This window comes from Triturus cristatus, chromosome 4_2 (assembly GCF_964204655.1).
Source record: "Triturus cristatus chromosome 4_2, aTriCri1.1, whole genome shotgun sequence".
NCBI lineage: Eukaryota > Metazoa > Chordata > Amphibia > Caudata > Salamandridae > Triturus > Triturus cristatus.
In genome coordinates this window covers 497587096-497609619 of record NC_140586.1, presented here as the reverse complement: position 1 = coordinate 497609619, position 22524 = coordinate 497587096, and the positions used below count along the sequence as shown (strand labels likewise).

Genomic DNA, 22524 nt, shown 5'->3' with positions numbered 1-22524 from the left:
CAATTTTATTTTAATAAAATTTTGAATTTTTTAGTTATGTAGCGGGTTGGGCGTTTATAGGGGAATAGGGTGGGAAGTAATTTAATGATAATAAATGAATGATTATTTTGTATTTGTTAATATTTATTTGAGAATTTATAGCGTTAATTGTGGTTTTATTTTTTGTGTTTAAATTTTATATGTGGGTTGTGGGGTTATAGGGGTATAAGGTGGGAAGTATTTTTTTTTATTAATTACTAATTGGTTGTTAATTAATATTAATTCATTCATTTTTGGTAATTGTGTAATTTAGGTGCAGGTTGTGGGGTTTATAGTAGTAAAGGGTAAGATGTAATTTTTTATTTGATTAATAATTAGTTGTTAATTGATATTAATTAATAATTAAATATGGAATTTGTTTAATTAATTTTGGGTGTGGGTTTCCCTACTGTTGCAATCACTGGAGTTGGTATAGTAATTTTTACCCCTCCACTATCCAACACTTTCCCTACTCTTTCACTCATTGGAATGGGAATAGTCATTTTTACCACTCTGCTATCCAACACTTTCCCTACTGTTGCACTCACTGGAGTGGGAATAGTAATTTTTACCCCTCTGCTATCCAACACTTTCCCTACTGTTGCAATGACTGGAGTGGGAATAGTAAATTTAATTCCTCCGCTATCCAACACTTTTCCTATTGTTGCACTCACTGGAGTGGGAATAGTAATTTTTACCCCTCCACTATTCAACAATTTCACTATTGTTGAACTCATTGTAATGGGAATAGTATTTTTTACCCCTCCGCTATCCAATACTTTATGTATTTGTTAAATTTTATATAATTTCAAAATTATAAAATAAATTAAAATGAATAGTTTATTAATTGTGTAAAGTAAATATATATGCATTAAATATATATATATATATATATATATATATATATATATATATATCCAAGAAACGAAAGTGCTCCTGCTGGATTACGGGGACCCTTGGAGGTTGGCATACACTCCGGCGGAGCAAGCCGGCGAAAATATCCAATTATAAACCACAATGAAGTATGCTCTCAGTAAAGGAAGACGAAACCTTCAGTGAAATGTGTAGGTCAGGTTTAATTCACACAACGCGTTTCGGCACGCAGCCTTGTTCACGTGTGAAAACAAATGAAACCAACAGTCTTACATCTCATACTGGTCACATGAAAATGGACAGCAAAATAGGACTTACTTTGTCAACCAGCCCTAAACCCAGCCGAGATCGGCGGCCATCTTAAACTGTGTATAAACCTGAATGGGTGAATACGTAACCATAGTAAGTCTCAAGTCCTGGGACTGGGCAAAGAAAAAAGTGGAAACAGTTATCCTCTAATTAAATGCCAAGGTACATTATAAGCAAGAAAAATGCAAAATGCATCACAAACATATGCTGCTGTCCAGAAAAAGTGAAAGTGAAACAAAAGTGACATAATGTAACAAGTGTAGGAATCCCCAATAGATATACGCCATTCCACCTCCTATTGATAGCACAAACCCCTGTGGGAATGCGACGTGAATGCAGAGAACGTGTTAACGTATATGTTCTGCATTTTGAATCACTCGAATAGACGTGAGGGAGGCAGGATCTATGGAGCCGTCTGTGAGATAATCTTGCCCCAGTGGGCAACGACCTTAAACTGAGTGGAAATCACATCGTGGCAATGTCAAGAAATCACTAAAAGAACAATGAGAGAGCTGTAGGTTAAGGATACAGGTGGTGAGACTCATGGATGGTGCAGGTGAAATCAAAGGGAAAAGGGTAGGATGCCCGTGCAGGTGCTGTCAAGTGATGGGGCCCCTTCCTTCTCTCCTGTAAAAAATACAGATAAAAATCTGAATTAAAAACATGAACAGTGGAATGAAAACTTCATTCTAACGAGGAGGCTAATAGAAGAAGCGATAGCAACAAAGTAAACTGTAAAGTAGAGAAACACAAACAACATCCATTTAGGTACATCAGAGGAAATGACATTGCAAACATTAACAGTCAGTTTTGAGATGTATTGACATTTCCTCATCCATGTTAAGACCTCCAGGGGTCTTAGTTTGAAACTCTATGATGTACCTGGATTCTTTTTGTCTTATTGGGTGTCGTGATTGGGTGGTCAAAAATGATATCACGGTCTTCCCTACCACCACTGATCATGGATTGATAGGCTTCTACCCATGTGGCCACTGTAAAGCCTGTAAACACAGCAAATACAAAGCATCATTAGAATACCGAGGGGTGACCAAAAAGATCTTTCAATTCCTCACTTGCAGCACCAATTTCGTGATTTATGCCATTATGTGCACATGCAATCTTTGGTACATTGGCAGTACTACTTGTGCAGCCAAAAAGAGGGTACTGGAACACCAAAGGGCGATCACGAATAATGATCCTAAATATCCCGTTGCACGCCATTTCTATGATCGCCATTTCTCGAATGTAGGAGAAATGAGTTACCTAATTCTGGAACACATACCTAAGAACCCTCGTGGGGGAGATAGGGTATTGGCCTTAAGACAAAAAGAATCCAGGTACATCATAGAGTTTCAAACTAAGACCCCTGGAGGTCTTAACATGGATGAGGAAATGTCAATACATCTCAAAACTGACTGTTAATGTTTGCAATGTCATTTCCTCTGATGTACCTAAATGGATGTTGTTTGTGTTTCTCTACTTTACAGTTTACTTTGTTGCTATCGCTTCTTCTATTAGCCTCCTCGTTAGAATGAAGTTTTCATTCCACTGTTCATGTTTTTAATTCAGATTTTTATCTGTATTTTTTACAGGAGAGAAGGAAGGGGCCCCATCACTTGACAGCACCTGCACGGGCATCCTACCCTTTTCCCTTTGATTTCACCTGCACCATCCATGAGTCTCACCACCTGTATCCTTAACCTACAGCTCTCTCATTGTTCTTTTAGTGATTTCTTGACATTGCCACGATGTGATTTCCACTCAGTTTAAGGTCGTTGCCCACTGGGGCAAGATTATCTCACAGACGGCTCCATAGATCCTGCCTCCCTCACGTCTATTCGAGTGATTCAAAATGCAGAACATATACGTTAACACGTTCTCTGCATTCACGTCGCATTCCCACAGGGGTTTGTGCTATCAATAGGAGGTGGAATGGCGTATATCTATTGGGGATTCCTACACTTGTTACATTATGTCACTTTTGTTTCACTTTCACTTTTTCTGGACAGCAGCATATGTTTGTGATGCATTTTGCATTTTTCTTGCTTATAATGTACCTTGGCATTTAATTAGAGGATAACTGTTTCCACTTTTTTCTTTGCCCAGTCCCAGGACTTGAGACTTACTATGGTTACGTATTCACCCATTCAGGTTTATACACAGTTTAAGATGGCCGCCGATCTCGGCTGGGTTTAGGGCTGGTTGACAAAGTAAGTCCTATTTTGCTGTCCATTTTCATGTGACCAGTATGAGATGTAAGACTGTTGGTTTCATTTGTTTTCACACGTGAACAAGGCTGCGTGCCGAAACGCGTTGTGTGAATTAAACCTGACCTACACATTTCACTGAAGGTTTCGTCTTCCTTTACTGAGAGCATACTTCATTGTGGTTTATAATTGGATATATATATATATATATATATATATATATATATATGTTTAACTTTTTAAATTACGTTTGTTATATTTGTTAAAATGTATATTACATCAAATTAATTTTTTTAATTGATATTATTATATATATATATATATATATATATATATATATATATATATATATATATATATATATATATATACACACATACACACACACGTTATATTTAGGAATCAGCATTTAAAAAACCTTGCAAATTCACTTAAAAAAACCATAGGTTTCACACATGTTATAGCTAGGTGGATATTTCACTCGTAAAAAACCAATGAAATTCCCCCGTTATAGTTAGTTCAGATAACTATAACTCGCGAGCCCGCAATCCTGCTCATGACGTCACATATTACATCACTCATGACATGGTCAGTGGCATCACTCATGACATCACTGATGACATCATCCTTGTGATAGAGTGGCGGTCGCGCGAGTTATAGTTATCTGAACTAACTAGAACAGGGGAATTTCATTGGTTTTTTACGAGTGAAATATCCACCTAACTATAACATGTGTGAAACGTATGGTTTTTTAAGTGAATTTGCAAGGTTTTTTAAATGCTAATTCCTAACTATAACGTATTGTGAAACCTATGGATTTTTCAGTAAATTTGTACGTTTTTTTAAAATGCTAAGTTATGTATGTATTATTATTTTTTTATATATTTATTTTACAATAAACTACGTATTAAAAAAAAAAAATTGTTGTTTTTTGGGGTTTTTCACCGTGCGCGCACCCCCGCGATACGTTCATCTCATCTGTAAGACGTGAAGGATACTACGCGAGGATTGAAAGCTTTGGATGTGAAGAATATTTACAACATTCAAGCCAAAATATGGTATTGTAATGAGGCTCAGCCTGAACACCAAGAAATATTGAGGAGGGATTGGAAGAGATTCTCGTATCCTATTTTTTGGAACAAATCTGACTCTCTTGATCACTCTGGAGTCCTTAAACAAGAATACAAATTGATATACTCGTACTATAAGAATTTACCTCTGATAAATACAGGGGTCCTATTGGTTGAACGTAGTGGAGGCACGCCATTTGAAGCTTTTGCCGCACATACCTTTGGAATATATCTTTTACCATTAGATCGTGTCCCTTGACTACTATATCACGGATGGAATTGAACTCTGTAGGTCCTGATGAAGGTGGTCGTATCATCTTTCCATACCACCGAAACGCGCGTCGACCTCTTATTGAGCTTGGAGGCTCTGTAATATTACATCTGATTGGTCGTAGAAGTGTTACTTGTCATCCTTTATCTTCTCCTAAATTACAAGATATTGATTGCATGATTTTTGTGAGAGTATGAATGTTTTGAATGAATGTAGTATGTTTGTATTTATTTGAGTCGAGTCGTTTATAGGGACACTTTTTCAATTTTGTACATAATTGTGGATATGGAATAATAACTTTTTGCAAATAATTATGTCTGTTTATTGTATTGTGTATAAATAGTGATTTTTTTGTTAGAAAAGCTAAAAAGTAAAATGAAAAATATATACAAAAGGTGAAATTGTAAAGTCATGAAAAATAATGAAGTAAATGAAAATAATAAATCAATGAAATCATTCATGTCTTTGGTCACTATTGTGTATCAATAGATGAGTTAAATTAATAATAACTTGATCTTTTTGAAAGTGTGAAGGCTACGAGGGAATATATTCAGTTGCCCCCGCCCTGGGATACCTGCCCACTCCCACGGACCACGCACACAACCTGGGAATCATCCTGGACTCCGAGCTCAAAATGGACCGCCAGATCAACTCAGTCTCGTCCTCCTGCTTCCACACCCTCCACCTCCTAAATAAGACCTTCAAATGGATCCCCCTTGTACACAGAAAGACAGACGCCCTGATCGCCAGCAGACTCGACAACAGCAACGCACTCTACGCCGGAATAAACAAAAACCTCACCCGCAAGCTACAGAACATCCAGAACGCCGCCGCAAGGCTGGTCCTCAACCTGGCAAAACACTGCCACATCTCCCAGCACCTGCACACACTCCACTGGCTACCCATTGAGGCAAGAGTCACCTTCAAGATGCTCACCCACGCACACAAGGCCCTCCACGACAGCGAACCAGCATACCTGAACAGCCGACTCAAATTCAACGCACCCGAAAGGACCCTACGATCAGCCCAGCTCTCCTATGCCATGGTCCCACACACCAGAAAAACCAGATCGGGAGGCCGCTCCTTCTCCTTCCTCCCGGACAAGACCTGGAATGCCCTTCCACTCCACCTCAGACAGACAACATCGCTTCCCATCTTCATAAGAGACCTCAAGACCTGGCTCTTCGACGGACCCCCTCCTTAATGGACTGGAACCTGCACCCCATACTCCCAACATCTTGAGACCCTTATGTATGTATGTATGTATGTGTGTGTGTATTTGGTTGTGAGTGTCTGCAAGAGAAAGGGTCTTTCTTGTTATTTTCCTTGACTCATGGTGGCATTACATGATATTTGTGATCTGCATGTGTAAGACTGGTATAATGTTAAAGATCAAGTGATTTGAGGGGGGCAAGTGCAGAGAACTTGGTGGGTTCCCACTGGGAGCAAGATGAATGTCCAGCTGACGGGTTAGGACATAAATGTATCCATCAATCTAATATAATCAATCTATCTATCTATCTATTTGGGTGCTTTTCTTGAGTGACGCAAGCTTCCTTATGGCCACACCAGATTGCTAGCGTGTTAAGTGAACAATGAGCATGGGCGATTATTTTGATAGTTCAGCATTTTCTCCTGTTTCTCTGTATAGGGTTCAGTCCCTCTACATAGAGAGATTGGTATTGTTCAAGTCTTCCAGACTGTTCGGACTGCTTCTCTCTGTATGATCTGGAAGTGCTAAGAAGGAGTCTACACTATGTAACATAAAAGCTTGGGCTTACTATACAATCAAAGGCAGACAAAAGCAAGGCTGGATCCCTCCTTTTGGTCATCACACCCATATATAAGCACCCTTACTCAATTCGTAAAGCTAGGTTCTGAATAGAGGTGCTGTCACATCACTGAACCCATTGGCTTTGATCTTAATCTTTCATGTGACTACCCTTAGAGTAATTTACTTGGTCCTGCAGTGGCTCTTGTATGGTGCCAAGAGGGGTATGATATATGGGATCCAATCCAGCTATCCAATGACGACCAGGAATTGGGTAACCGACTCACAAGCTTGGAATGAGATTCATTTATATGACTCTCAATACTACACTATATAGGTACAGGATTATTACTGCTAAACCGAATCTGTAGAACTTCAGACAGGCTAGAAGTATTCAAACCAGTAATTGAGTTAAAGCTACGCAAAATAGTAGCATTATGACCAGTTATCTAGAGACCTCTCAATTAGAATTTCTATCCCCCTTCAATACTATTGCAATACACAATCAATTAATGGAGACAAGTAATACAGAGACAAAAATAGGATTTATGAATGGTTAGAATGTATCAGTAAATTAAAGAGGTAAATGCATCCATATAAGGCATTTGAATTTAAGAGTACAGGATAATCAAATGTATCGCTTTCAGGCCATAAATTACCAACGTTCCAGAAAGAGTTCAGGAAGGGACATGGATCATATCAGCTCAAAGATTCTCTCCTACAGGGGAAAGAAATCCAGGAATAGCGCACACAATGTATGCACCAGCCAAGAGAGTCAACAAGTCCAAAGCTGTCTCTCAGTCCAAAAGGAAGCAATCCTCAATGTAAAGGTCGCAAAGAGTTGAAAAGAGTGGGAAATGAATATGTGTCCAATCATGAATCCAACGCATAATATAATTTCCAAGTTCCTCTGATCAGACCACTCAGTCCATTGGTCAGTACATATAGGATGATTGTCATACAGCATATAGAAGACACATTTTATGGAAAAAAAGGTGGAGATCATCACAGAAGCTGTTGAAGATTTCACAATGTATAATTATAAATAATTGGCTTTAAGCAAAGGCACAAGAGTGAGTTGAAAGGACAATGTCTCACGGCAGGGGTTCCCAAAGTAGCAAAATAGTTGTGAATAGTCCTGATAGGTACATGGGAACTCTTCTTATGCAACATTGCTTCATCCCACATTGCAAATGTATGAAGCTTTCTTATGAGAACAGAAATGAGCAAGAGAAAGAAAATGCAGGCTTAAATTGAATTTTAGTTCACGAAATACACAATGTAAATTAATGGAAATACAATAGCATTCTAAAGTTTCTAAAACCTTATTTTTTTAACTCTATGTCACTTATAAAGCATTTTAATTTCTTTACATTTTGCACGTGTAACTATGGCACATTACAACATTTGAAAGGTACCAACGTATAAAATTATTTCAAAATGTGAAGTAACTAAATCGTGTTTAGTCATTTTCATTAGTACATGTAGGAGGATCACTCAAAGTTTCAGTGAAATTGGGATTAGCATTAACATGCAGCATCATTTCTTTGTCGGTTGGTGCACACTTACCCTGAGCAAAGATAATATTGAAACAACCGTTCAATAATCATTCATAAGGTTATCTAATTTACATTTAGTCCTGTTAATTCTACACATATATCATTATTCAAAGAAGACTGGTTAATGAAACTTCCACAACGTGAGTCATCACTTTCACATTTCTATACCACGTTAAAAAAGCACACCTTGGAAACTTAGGAAGCACAAACCTATGCTATTCAAACTAGCATTTTCATCTAGGCTACACTCTTCTGCATGTTTTTACGATGCAGTAACTACATTTCTTAATTATCTATTTCTCAAGACTCATCAACCTATATTGAGCACTAATTGTGCATGTTTGTTGTTTTCTTTCAAAAGGTGTAAAAATCTGTTTTACGTGTCAAGTAGGGATTCAGCAGTTTACCTGCTTCATCAGAGGCTATCTGGGTGATGTAAGTGCACAACTAAATGATGGCAGCATCATTCTGTGAGCTTTCAAAGTGCCACACACGGTGTCTGAATTTCTATGCCTACTTTAGAATCAAAATTGACCCACAAAGTCTGGATGCGATGCCCAAGCAAATAGTAGTTTATAAATACAATGGTGGTGGAGATAATGTAGAAAAAGAAACATTGGCATTAGATAGAGCATATGAAGATGAGAACATTCTTAGTGACGTGCATTAGAAATTTGTTAATGAAGAACATTAATAGAAAGCCCAGTTGAAGCTGTGTTGAAATCATTGGTGAGGTCAGTAAAGACAAACATTTCAAGGTTTTAGAGGGAAGGGCAAGACAAAAGTGGGGAGCAGCAGTTGTATATTGTATGCATTGGGGTGCATTAGAGATTTTGAAGCACGGTAGAATGAACCATGCTGTAAGGAACAGTTGATTAGCACCGGTAGATGGTGGAGTGTGAGTAAGGTGGAGAATTCCAATGCCTTAAGAGAAAAGAGAGCTTGCGGGGAACAAACAAGAGTTGACTTTTTGACCAGTGGTGATAAGTTCAACCAGAGAGTGGAAGAGTATGTTGATGTAAATGCCACTCCATATAAAGTTGAGTAGAAAATCAGGTTCATTGGTAGAATGAAAAGCCTCATCACTTTTTTCACAGAAGCATTACTTAAGCAGCTGTCACCCCTTGAATCCTCTTCCTTCAAACCCACATTCTAGTACGAATGTGACAGATCTACGTTCTCTGTTGAGATTATGTAGAACAGGAGGACTGGAACATATACTCATTATAACACGCTACCTTTCATCAAAGAACTAGGAAAAGAAAATTAATTATAAACAGGACAGAAACAAGACAAGTTTCTGACATTACCGAGGACAGAAACGTTTAAAAGAGCTAATGAGACTGATGGTGTACTCATTTAACTAAGGATGAATGAGGAACAAAGAGGAAGATAGGAGAATATAAGAGGGATTCTCTGATAGCTTGCAAACATTTTCAACAAGTTGTCGAAGTAATTTCCAGAGAGACAGACTTGTGTGATAGAAATTTGTCATGGCAAAGTTCTGAAGGCTGGGAGGGATGAGCACAGAGGAAGAGGCTAAATGGTAGGATCAGAAACATAAACTGCTACAAAGAGAAGAGGTCAACTTGTTGCCTCTAAGCTATATATCATGTTCCATAAATATGTATTCATTAAACAGCCACACATTCAGATCATGAAAAAAAGGTTCCATTCATCTTGCAAGTTTCACAACAAAAGACAAATTTGGATGATTATATTTTATTAGGTTTGCATCCTATAATGCAGTGCAGGAGGAACAGTTAGATTCTTTTGACTTATGATGTATGAAAAGTCCTATCCCTAGAGGAGTCAAACTGAGACTGTGACTAGTGAAGAACCGGAAACACTGGAAACTGTGGGAAATCACTAGAGAAACGCTTACGGCATCATTCACAAAGAATTTGATGCAAGTAGCTGAGGCTTACTCTTGCAGTACTCGTGGATTAGTCCTGAATTCCAGGAGTAAACTAGGAGTGTACAAAAATAAAACATCATCCCATCTAAAACACATAGGTGACAACTAACTTCTGACTAAATTATCTCCTTAAGAAGTCTGGACTAGTATGACACAAGTACCGAATCATTCGTAGAAAATTAAAAAATAAAGCAGCTGAACATTCTTCACTGAAACATAAAATACCCACAGCATCCAATCTAAATTAACAACAAACAAAGACTTCTGACCTCACAGGTAACCAGTTGGTGAAAAGGGATAGCTGCACACACATGGTCAATGATCTCATGGAACCACGCTAGGATCAAAAGCAAACTAGGAGATGGAGATTTCCACTTGTTCCTAAAAGGCTCACTTAATTATGGTGCTTCAAGAACCATGGTCCCTAATGGCCTGAGAGACTCAAGCATTTAGAACCCATGCCTTGCAAGCCGTCTCAGAGAGGTGTGGGAGAAATTCAGCAGGACTACAAATCTGCTGCAAAATTGACCTGACCGGTTCATCAACTTCGTTCAATCTGCCCCTAGTAAGGACCTACTAGGATCAAGATAGAATTATCTATAATGTAGACACTCTTTTCAAATCTCACCAGCACTTTGGAACAAACATAGATGTATCATAAGACACACTAGAAAAACACACCAGAATGCACAAAAATGGCCTCACCATCTTGTGCAGGGACTTCAATGTAAATTTAGGGGAATGGGACGGTATGAAGCGGAGACACCAACACTACCAAGAAGTAAGTAGGTCATGGGCAAGGTTTCCCCACAGCTTTAAAAGTAAAGACATAAAAGGTACAAGCATAAACAAATTCATCCTGTAAAACTTCTTAGAGTCACAACTAAATTCCCATCCAAAAGGTACACCAGCAGCACCAACCTACAATTCTCAAAGATCAGTCTAGAATGAATTACATTCTTATACAAAGACATCAACATAATTACTACATAGAAATATTGAAACCCTGGCCCTTCAAAAGGGAACAAACTCACTGGTTGTGAAATGTTCTCTAAACATAAAGCTTTCACCCCAGGACCCATGTACCAACATGTATGGGGAGACCAGGAACAGAAACAAAGTATGCGGGAAAAGAGCAGAAGATCTGCTCAGTATCATACTGAAACTGATGTACCACACTAAATTAACAGATACCAAAATGGACATCAAAGATTTCATCAAAATACATAAGGAATGCTTTGGCAATCTATCCCATGGCTGGCACATGAAGTCTCTGCAAAAAGACGTTTAACTAAGAGGCAAAGAGAAAACAAACATCAGTGGTTCAACAGCAAGAGCTAAGAAGCAAAATCAAAGCTGATCCAAACCCTAAATCATAAAGATATCTCCAATGTAAAAAAGTCAAGAAAATGGCATAAAACTCTAATTAAGAGAATTTGGGAAGTACCAATGGGATCTTCACATAGAATCATCGATGACCCCAAACAATTCTGGAGATTAGCAGATAATAGCACAGGCAATCTTTAAAGCAATATAAATGCTAAAAGGCTACCATATACAGGAATAAACTTTTTTTTAACAGCAACTCCTCATATTCGCAGAGTTATCCCAATCAAGACACAATCAGAGAATTCCCAGAACATGATAGATGGACACGTCATTCAGGAAGCAGTTCAAGCCTTAAACAAAGTCCTCTGACCAAATATGACACTGACAGAGTGCTTCTTGCACTGCATCGACTGGTGGTTGCAAATCACAGTCGCATCATTTAGAGTTTTGCAAATAAATGCTTGTGAGAAATTACCTCTTTTTGTATGGTCATCCTCTTTTTGTGTGGACTGATGCTTCTGGTCTTTAGACTCTAGATTAAGGCATGTGCTCTGACCCCTTAAACATTTTGAAATTGGCATACTCCTGATTGGCCTATTTAACTGTCCTACAAGGCCATGGTATCCTAAAATACACCTATGGCAAGGAAAGGTAAATGCCACCTATGGACTACAGCAGTGTGATAAGACAAACATGAATCCAAGCATACCACGCTAGCCTGGCTGCTGTGGTTTTGCAACGGCAAGCATGAAACTTGATAAATGGAGTATTCTGAATCGATAATTTGATGTATGTATAGATCACACATACACATATGCTTTAAGTGGGGGTTGGCTCTTTCAGAGAAAAGACCATTCAGTGCTGGAGCCTGGCTATTAACTTTATCATGTCAATTTAATTTTCAAGTGCAAGAGGTAAAGGTTAATTAATATTTATGCCGGTGACGTTTTAAATTCAAAACCAAGTTCATACTAAATATAAACATTTGTAATTGAGCAAATATATAGCACATTACATTTCCTTATCAAATTTATAGAAATTAATTTCTGCCAGTAACATTAAAAAAATAAGCATAGACCCACTGGTACATTTTATAAGGAAAAGCTGCAGTGACTAACAAATTTCAGAACAGCTGTAAAATATTTAATTAAAGCATAGTAAAGCCAAAATTTTCTTTTACTGAAAAAGTTACACTATCTTAAAATGTAAGTAAGCAATCCATTATAGGCGTCAATGTGCACCATGTTTAACTGAAAATGAGATTCTATTGAAAATGCATGAATGTTAAGGTTTCAAAATAAACTCCCAAAGATAGCAAGAGGCAGCTCAATGTAACATAATTTGTTATTTGTGACGCTCATGGTCACCCCTTGGGATTAAATACCAAGTCCCAGATTTACGAAAAAGTCAGACAACGCAGAGCAGCAAGCGTAGTTTTTGTGCTGCATTGCGTGACAGGGAGAGAGCAGGATAGCACCATGAACAGTATTACAGAGAGTGTCCCGGGGTCACAATGGGCGTTTGCGCCTGCTTTGCACGCCCCCGGGGCACTTTGGTATTACAGAAGGGGTCTGTAATACCGATAGCGCTGGCACACATAAAGCGCTACCTGCAGGGGGCGATCCCTCATTTGCATGAGGGCAAGCCCCTTGCAAATGAGGGAATCCCTTTGCCTCTGCGCCCACGCCTGTATTACAGATATGGACACAGAGGCAAAGAAGCTGTACGAAGGCACACTGACAGGACACCAACTAAAAGATGGCACACTGTCAGTACATCCCCTGGGAGCAACCCTCTGCAGGGGATAAAGGGGGTCTGATGGACCCTCCCCAGACATCCCCTTGCAGGCGGGTGCAGTCACTGGCTGCTCCTGCCTGCAAGGGGATCTCTAATCCCTTTTAAAAGTGCTGGCGGGTTGCCGCCTCCACTGTGAAACATGGAGTAGCGGCTTTAAAGCAGCTCCATATCTCTCTTAAATGCGCTGCCTTCAGGGCAGCATACATTCGTGGCTGCCCTGGGGGCAGCACATTCTATGTAATAGGGTGCACTTTCTCGGTTTGCACCCAACACACCTGTTTTAAGGTTTGCAGTGCGCAAACAGGGACAATGCACCCTAACACATACTATGGCCCCATATCTACAGAGATATGGGACTCTCCTCCCCTCTCCTAGCCAAAGCGTAGTACTTTCCTGCCGAGCGCCATGCACATACCTTTGCGTCATAGATATAAGGTGGTTGCGTGATTCTAGCATAGGTTTTGTACAGGCAGGGAGCCCTTCTAGTACAAAATACTATGCTTAGACTGAATATAAAACCTTGCCTACTTTTATGTGTGCTGTACAGTGCAGAAGACATGCAAAGTTGGAAAAGAAACGAGAAATGGAAGCATTTCTCAAATGTAATGCCTGTTTCAAGCAGTGTTAAGTTTTGGCTTTCAAGAGGTGTTACGTTTTGACACAAATCCCTCTCTACTATTGGTAGTAGATAGGCTTTTGCGTCAAATACCACTGGTGGTTGCACAGCAAGGCCCATGTACCACCCATGGAACGCACACTTGATGCAGAGTAATGCAAAGCAGGGCTTTGCGCTTGTCTATATTAAAAACGTAACACAATCCCAATGTCAAACCTTTCCAAATCTGGCCCCAAATCTTTACTGTTACCAAACTCAATGATAATCATTTCATCAATGTTGAAATGATGGAAGGCTGAGGGAGCCTGCCAGGATGCACATTTTTAAACATCAGGTCAACCAGAGGATTCAGAAGTGGATAGATAAGTTTACATAGAAGGTATTAATACTAACCACAAAAGTCAAAAGTCAACTTTCCCATCAATGTACTGTTGTTGAGTTCCACATGATATCAAATGTGGCCTCTCAAGGGATTAACATAAACAGTGACATAACACTGACATAAGAAATTAGTCAGGAGTGAGTAAAGTTGCTTAAATGTCATAAATGAGTTGCAGTCACTATGTTCTTGGTTTGACAGCAAAGCAGCCTGCAACTTGAGGTTACCAATATTTAAATATGTACATAGAGTGGGCTTTGGGTTCTCGACAGAAGAGTTTTGTTCTGTAAGTTGAAGGAGCTTTTGTGCATTTACCAAGAATGTGCATTATGAACAGGGGCAGAGTACTGATTAACACTTGGTTCAAATGTATACATTAATGAGATACTATTGTAGTTGGAAAAAAAAAATTCTCTGACTTTTTTTTGTTTTTTGATGGCCTCTAGTAACTATGACTCAATTAATTCCCAATGCCATCTTGTTCAAAATGGATGACACAGCATCATATTTAATCATCCTTTGTTTTTCTACTGAACGTACTTCAACAAGATATATTTCCAAGTGACACTGTTTTGAGGGGTTTGCGAGAGAGAGCTCATTGGGACATGTTTTCAAGGAACTTCTGGGGGCACACATATTACATTCATTAACAAAGTTTCACTGTTGTTCATGTAACTAATTGGTTCTTACACCTCCAGATGACATTAGGTCAGAAGGGCTTAATTAATAGTAATGTAGTGGGTTAGTACTTAGGTGGTAATGCTGTATGACGATATTGCAGTCTGAATTTTTTGATGAAAATGTATTTCTTTGCTCATGCTACAGTAAATTTGCAGTTTCCATACCCTTTTTTAGAGACATTTGCTATATAAAACCTTGAATATAGGGCTAAGCCACATCCTTTTGGGTTCTACTGGGAATGCTGATTTATTGTTGATTTTCCTGCACATTTGATACTTAACATTTCTCTATTTGTTCACTATTTTCCATTGATAGCAGTTAAGGCAATTGAATTCTATGTAACTCATCAGATCCTGCATCCCATTACCCTGTATTGTACTTTTGAATGTATTTTTGTAGTTACATTTATAGTTTCTCTAAATACCACTCTAGAACTCACTTCTTGAATCAGGTCTTTCATATTTGACTGTATTTTGAAATGGTGTTTTGTACCTTGTCTCTGGGACTTATTGCCTGATGAAATTGAAGATAGCACCATCCCCAATCCAACCCACTGTTAAGTGTGTTATTGAGCTGTAACATTTAGGGGTACAGCACGCCTACACACCTCATGCTATTGCTTCCTTGATGTATCATTCTTATGCCCTGCTTGCATTCCAAGGCATGAGGAACTATTTTACATTATAAAGTACACACAATCATCACACATCAAAGAATTTATTAACTACGTGCATTGTATACAAATAGAAAACTTGGCCCCTGTGAAGGAATGTTAAGAGACACACAGAGATGGAATAAATTACCTCAATGTGTTCGGCAGAGTCACTAAATTGCTTTTGTCTTTCTCCTGAGCAAATCCTCCAATATTTGTGTTCATATTGAGTTCTGATTGTGGATTGACCAGTTATGGCTCCTTATCTGGGGTTTCAGGGTGCAGCCTGCCTCCTGTGAGGTGCCACTTACTGCCCCTTGCCTCTGCTGCTAATAATTTTAACTGAGCAGTGTTCATGAAAACACAATTTTTGTGAATTCATGAACAATGCCAAATGCACAGTTCAGCCCTCTAAGTCAAGTCTCCAAACTTCTGGTGACAGGAGGATGGTGGTGTGGTCGGGGTTGAGGCACAACCAAACTACAAGGTTGATCCAGTGAGATTTTAATAATCATAACACAGGACACATTTATACATAAAGAACACGAAAAGTCGAACAGATACATTGTATACGATAGATACAGTGATACATGACACAGAGATAAGTGCAGTAAGACCACCGTAAAAGTGTGCTTTAAAATCAGAGATTAATAAATTATAAATAAGGTAAAATTAATACACATAAACAAAGTTGGCTACTGATTTACTTATGCTTATTGACCTATATTAGTGGAGTTGTATGCCAAATGAAGTGGCCTAGTATTTTGATGATTTTGCTAATATGCATCAGTTAGAAAAGACAGTGCAAAAATGTGTAAACAATGAAGTACACACTTAACATTTTCTAGAAAGATATTAAAGACATTATGGTTTATCAAAACCCTAGAATGATATTTAAAAAAATGTTTTTTGAAAAACATGCATTTGTATGAATAACGTGAAAATTTGTAGTAGTTGGATATTTCTAACGTTAGTTATTTCCATGTAATATTTTGTGAAAGTTTATACATTTTTATGTGAATTGATTTATTGTCATTATATTTGAAGTAAAGGGTTATTTCATTTAAATTTGTGATGCTAAGTTAAAGGCCTTTTCCAAGATATCTTTTCTCTGGTGTTGACCTATCGCCTGATTTATTACAATGGATTGTTCTTTGCAAAGAGTAATGGACCTTGATTGTCCTGTACACTTCTGTCCCTTGACATATTTTAAATACTTTTCCCAAAGTTAACAGAAAAATATTCCGGTGGGAATATAATTTTAGCTATGACCATAAGCTGCAACTTTGTATTTCTTTTCTAGCAATGTTAGGCCTGTGTGGACTTGCAAAATTGTGTTTCTCATGACTAGCACTGGAAACCAGCTCGATGTTTCAGTCATCTTAGGTGACATGATGTGATCCTAGCCATGTGATGGTCTTTTGATGGTGGTGCGATGCCATGTCACTGGACTTTACCGAAGAACTTATAAATGAAGAAACCCCAAAGGAGAGGCAATGCACACACACACACAGATGCACACAACAACAGATGCGCACATGCAATCTCACACTCTTTGAGATGTTTTAGAACCACATCGCATTGCTTCGCAGACCTGAATGCTTTTTTGATTTTTGAACTCTTTACTACCTTTGGATTGCCTGTTCCATGCTACAGTCGGTAGCATATGGACTGAGCCTCTCTGCCGACCTTTTGTTATTTCTTTATTTCTGCTTATACTAATGGACTAGCCCTTAATGGATTTGTTGAACCCTTTCCATCTTCTTAGGGAATCTGAGTGGTTAGACAACGAACTATCCTTCCACCTATTTGTTGTTAGGACTCTGTAACTATGTGGCTATTGCTGATTTGAATGCCTGCTTAAATGCTTGGGACTGTTATGAAAGCTGTTATAATGTTTGCTAAACTTCTTAAGCAAATACTGGTTGTGATGAATTTTGCATCTCTAATACAATAACCAAATTATTCAGTTTTAGTCTGAGTCTACTATTGAGTCCTGTTGATCCATCCATTTGACTGTGATTAATATTTTAAATGCGTTTTAGGAAAAATCAGCAAGCTCTGACAGAACACCAAGAGTTACTTCTCTTACTGTGTGTAGCGACTGCAGAGTTTTTAGTTTGTATAATTCTTACTCGTCTTAACCTCTTTAGTAGGTTGGGACTTCTTGTTGCTATTCTTTATATTACAGTATGGTCTTGAGAGTGGTTTATCTAAATCTGATCTCTAACCTGTAAGTTGACAGTCAACTAATGGTCCTCATTGGATAGCTAACTTAGAGTTTAGTCAACCTAACTTCCACCCCTCCTATCGGTGGAGAAAGATCAGAAGATAATTTCCTCTGTGGTAAATTAATTTGATTTGCTCATCTAATAGTAAAGGGTCCACTGCGGTTAGAGGAGTGATATGAAAGTAAACTAAGGAAAGAGAAAAAAAATACTTTGTTAGCACACTTACTCTGCATCAAGTCGTTGTTAAAAAACACTGCTCTATATATGAGGCTATCTTGATTGAGCATGTGAGTAGTGCAGTTCAATTACAATCCCCCAAACATTTTATTTAGCAGGCATACTTTGCATGTCTCGGGCAGCACAGTGTATCTGGGAAAATGTGGCTATCAGGGAGCACATCAGTGCAGCCTTTGAGGAGCCACACAGTAGAGCAGGTGCGGGATCTCAAACATTGTGCCATCTTTTTATAGGCTGTGATTCCAGTCCTATCAAGGAGCTGGGCTGGAGATGGGCTGCCCTTCCTGCTCTGTCTGGCTCCTCATTGGGTATAATGGTTTGTAAGTTGTAATGTTCAGAGCCAGATTCCTGACTTGCTGCTGCCACAGAACCTAAGTTGCCAGCAAAGGAAGCAAGATAAGTAAAAACAATTTGTTTCTCTTTGCATGTGAGTGTATGTGTTTGTGAGTGATTGAATAAGAATGTATGTATAAGTGTGTTTAAGAGTGTCAATTTGAGTGAAAGTTGTCGAGAATCCGACTTTGAGAAAACGTATGAATAAGTGAAATGGAGTGTGAGGGAGTGAGTGAAGCAGTTGCACTACGGCCCAGAGTCAGTAAATATGAAAGGGTGAGCGGGTGTAAGTGTGTTTGTAATTGAGAACTAATAAGTATGAGTATATTTGTGTGTGAGTAAAAGGGAGTGGGAGAGAGTACAAGTAAGAATGAGTAAATAAGAGTGACTTCGAGTAAGTGAGGGGGGAGAGGGAATGAATGTTCCCAACTCACACATCTGAATCAGCTTATTATTAGTATGATGGCCTCAAAAAATGAGGAAGACATATACAGCTGAGGGACTACATTACTTAAATTAATTGGGATCCCGCAATATTGAGAGGTATGTTGGAGTAAAATGGAGGCCATCATACTAATAATAAGCTGATCGTGATGTGCGAGTTGGGAATGATGAAATCACCACATTTATTTTGTTTCTTTTTTTAGATAAATTAGAATGGATAAATAAGGAAGGAATAGAATTTAGTTTATCTTTGTGAAGTCATTTGAGATCATACTTTGTTTATAGGTATGTGGTGATTACTCTTCTTGTCCTAGTACAATTGGAAGACTCAAATGTTGGGTTTATTTCTAGTTTTTAGCATACAATGCTTTCTTAAATGGATTGGGACAGTGGTTGGAAACATAGTTGGGGTATCAATGAGGGAATATGACCAATCACTTGCCATGTTTTTACATCATTTTGCTATTTTTTTAATTTAAAGATCATGAACTCAGGACTTGGGGCGTCCGTTTTGTGTTTTCTATTTCATAGACTGATTGGTGGAAGTATTCACCAGTGAATTAATTTTGATTCATTAGATATGCTGACATCAGATTAGTTTGTTATATAGGCAGGCTTCCTTTAAGAGGGAGAATTAATAGATTATTAATTTGTACACATTATGATGGTGATGATAGCAGAAATGTATATAATTTTGTGTTATGTAATCTATGAAAAAATTTGGGAAACATGAACATTGTTCTTTTTATTCTTTTTTTCAGCCCTGATGACGTCCAACAACGGACGAAACGCGTAGGCTGATTGTGTTTTGAATTTTTGTTGATGAACTTTTAAAATCACTAACTTGATATAACGTATAATAAAATAAGGATTTGAACAAAGGAAGTCTGTTTGTGGATTGGATCTGTTAAGATTTAACCTTCAATTGAAGATACTTATTATTGAACACAACGCTCCTTTCATTGAGGGATATTGACTTCATATCATAATAAATTATTTTGTTCTCAAATCCTCATATTGGCCACTGGTGAGAAAGTCATCTCTCACCCCAAGGGAAATCTTAAAATATCGTAGAGGCCCTTCTAGTTTCAGAGCACTGGTTATGAGTGGAATGGGCCATATGCTGCATAAAAGTGATCGTGAGGGTGATTTAGGGTCTACGAAGTAGGCACGAATTTTGAATGCATATAGGACAACAGGGGGTCACACCCAACACTTTTCGCGAGGGGCACTCCGGTGTGGTGAAGATCGATGCATCCACGCTTTGCAATCCTCAGAACTGAATATTTCAGGCTGTGAAATGGGACATACTGTCAACATAAATAGCATGTATAGTAAAATAAAAAAATACATATTTAGAAAAAACAAAGAGATAAAATTAAAGTACAAAATAGTAGGTATCTGATCTTGGAAATGTGCATGTGTGTTTGCCAATTGTGAGTGTATGTAGTGAGCGTTTGTGCTCTTATCTGATTTTGTGTGTATGCTGAGCACGCATGTAAACTGCCTGCCGCTTGGATGGGATTTACCTGTGACAGTATAAGTTTGCATTTTATGTGCATATTTTTTATACGTATGTGGGTGCACGTGAGACTATGCAGATGTGTTTACGTATATGTGTGTGTATTTCTATGTGCATGTATGTCCGCTTGTGTGTATGAGTGTTTTCAACGTCTTTCCGTAATAGGGCATTCTGTAAAATGAAAATATTGACAAGAAGATATGACTTGTGATGGGTCTGTTGTGAAGTCAGCAAGTGTCACTTCTGGGAAAGCGCACGAGAAGCTATCAAAAAATGAAAACTCAGTTCACATCATGTGTGTTTCCAATAGCCACCGCTTATTAAAAACCAGAGTACTGTTATCATTAAATAAACACCGGTCATCTATACAAACCACCAAAGGCGTCGGCAGAGTTAAAAAAAAAAAAAAAAATCTCCTAAAATGATTTACAGCTTAATTAAAAACCACGTGACAACAAAATACATTCAGTTCAGGCATTATTTTTAAAACGTAAATCCTAAAGTGTTCACCGCTCGTTTCACATGACATCTGTGTGCCCATACATATATGAATTGTGAAACTGGGCGACTGGGTGAAGCAGTGCGGTCTGCTTGGCAAGGGCCAGGCACTCCCTTTTCCTCTTGCTGTGAATGGCTGTTCACAAATACGGTACCTCTTTCCTTCGGCTGGGCGCTCCCGGTCTGGTGACGAGGGCTGTTTCTCCACACAGCACCGCCACATCTTCCACAAACGTGCAGTCTGGGAGGCTTTCATCCGCCGGCAGGTTTATGACTTGCAGCCCCAGTTTATTTTTCAACACTCCCACATAGAAGTCATGGTGGCGCTTAGCAGCCGCAATGTCCACCACTTCCCCCTTTTCCGTCCTCAGGGCTTCCTCACACAGGGATTCAGGGACATCCCGGACGACGGCATGTGTGCATTCTCCAAACCTTGACATGCGTAAACCTGCCATTGTACTACTGGTATTTAAACCTCGTGAGCAAGCACTGAGATGACTGACAGACGGAGCCAAACAAACGTCTCCTAAGCGCTGCCAGCCAGCTGCAAAGAACACCACTCTATATTTATACCAGATACATTCTGTAGAAATGTTCGTTGCTCCTCGGTAACTATGAAAGCTATTTCCTCATTGGTCCCTCATCCTAGCTGCTCATTGGACATTCAGAAGTCTGTAATGACTGACTGACAGTGGTATCGTCTGCCCTGGTCTGTTTAATAATTTCTGGGTGAATCGAAAATTGACGAGGCTGACTACTTGGCGGGAAGCGAGCCCGGGCGCTCGTTAGAGAAAAGAAATACAGCAGTTCTAAGCCAAAGGTCGTGCCTGCAATGCAAAGCAAAACACGTTTTAAAAATGTTTCCTCGCAGTTCAAAGAGAGGATCGGGGTGAGATTTCTAAAGGGAATGCATTTGTATGGGAAGCCGTTCATGTCAAAAATACAGATAAGACACCTCCTGAACAGTGGCCGCTGGTGACATTTGAAAGTGGCGAGGCGTAAAATTATCGCAGTACTGCACTGAGGCGAGCGAGCGTAGCTCGCGAGCCTAAACAACCTACGGGGGGTTCGGGGGTTCTCCCCCGAGAAAATTTTGAAAAGATTGTGAATAAATGTAGCATTTTCAAGCAAATATGAGGAAGCAGGAAGGTTAATAATGCAATACAGTCTCTTTCTAAATGTTATCACTCTCAAAAAGTGCTTTTCTTCCATGTAATGTCCCTTTGATGGGAAGAGGAGGTTTCTAAGGTGGGAGTATCTAGCAAGTTACTCTACTCGGGCTCCCTCTGTGCGAGCCTTCAGGGAGAAACCCTCTTCATTACTACCTCCACCTGACCCCTGACTCTGCAGTGCACTCCCTTACAGGCTTGATTATCCACTTTTCTACCACCCCTCTCCATTACACCTTATCTCACAGCTGACCTTGGGCCCCAGCCCCATATCATGCACTTTCATTATTCCCAGTAAAAAACAATAGTAAAGTCACCTTCAAACTTGAAACATTGAATATAGCAGTAAATGTAATTAGCATGCATGCTAAAGTATGCTCCACAGTTGTCCTAATCACCTGACTATTAATTAAATAAACAAAAACAGAAAGGCCATGACAGGGCCGGCTTTAGTGCTGGTGCAAAAGTCTTTCTAACCTCTTTCTCTGTAGATAACTTAACAACCACCCTCCACCAGTGCCCCTCATCTCTCTGTAGCTCCCCCACAATCCATGACCTTCTCCTCAGATTCCCTCACTGCCACCCTCCACCAGCGCCCCTCATCTCTCCGTAGCTCCCCCACAATCCATGACCTTCTCCT

At 39.0% G+C, this 22524-nt stretch overlaps 1 protein-coding gene across 1 annotated transcript in view; it reads right to left on the bottom strand.

The window, feature by feature from the left end:
* The window catches only part of DDAH1 (dimethylarginine dimethylaminohydrolase 1), a 505590-nt gene extending 484295 nt beyond the window's left edge, over positions 1 to 21295 (bottom strand). The window contains exon 1 of the mRNA XM_085602072.1: positions 20871 to 21295. Coding sequence (XP_085458198.1) covers positions 20871 to 21170 — 300 coding nt within the window. The 5' untranslated portion in view covers positions 21171 to 21295. The remainder of the gene's footprint in view (positions 1 to 20870) is intronic.
* Between the last annotated feature and the right edge of the window lie 1229 nt (positions 21296 to 22524).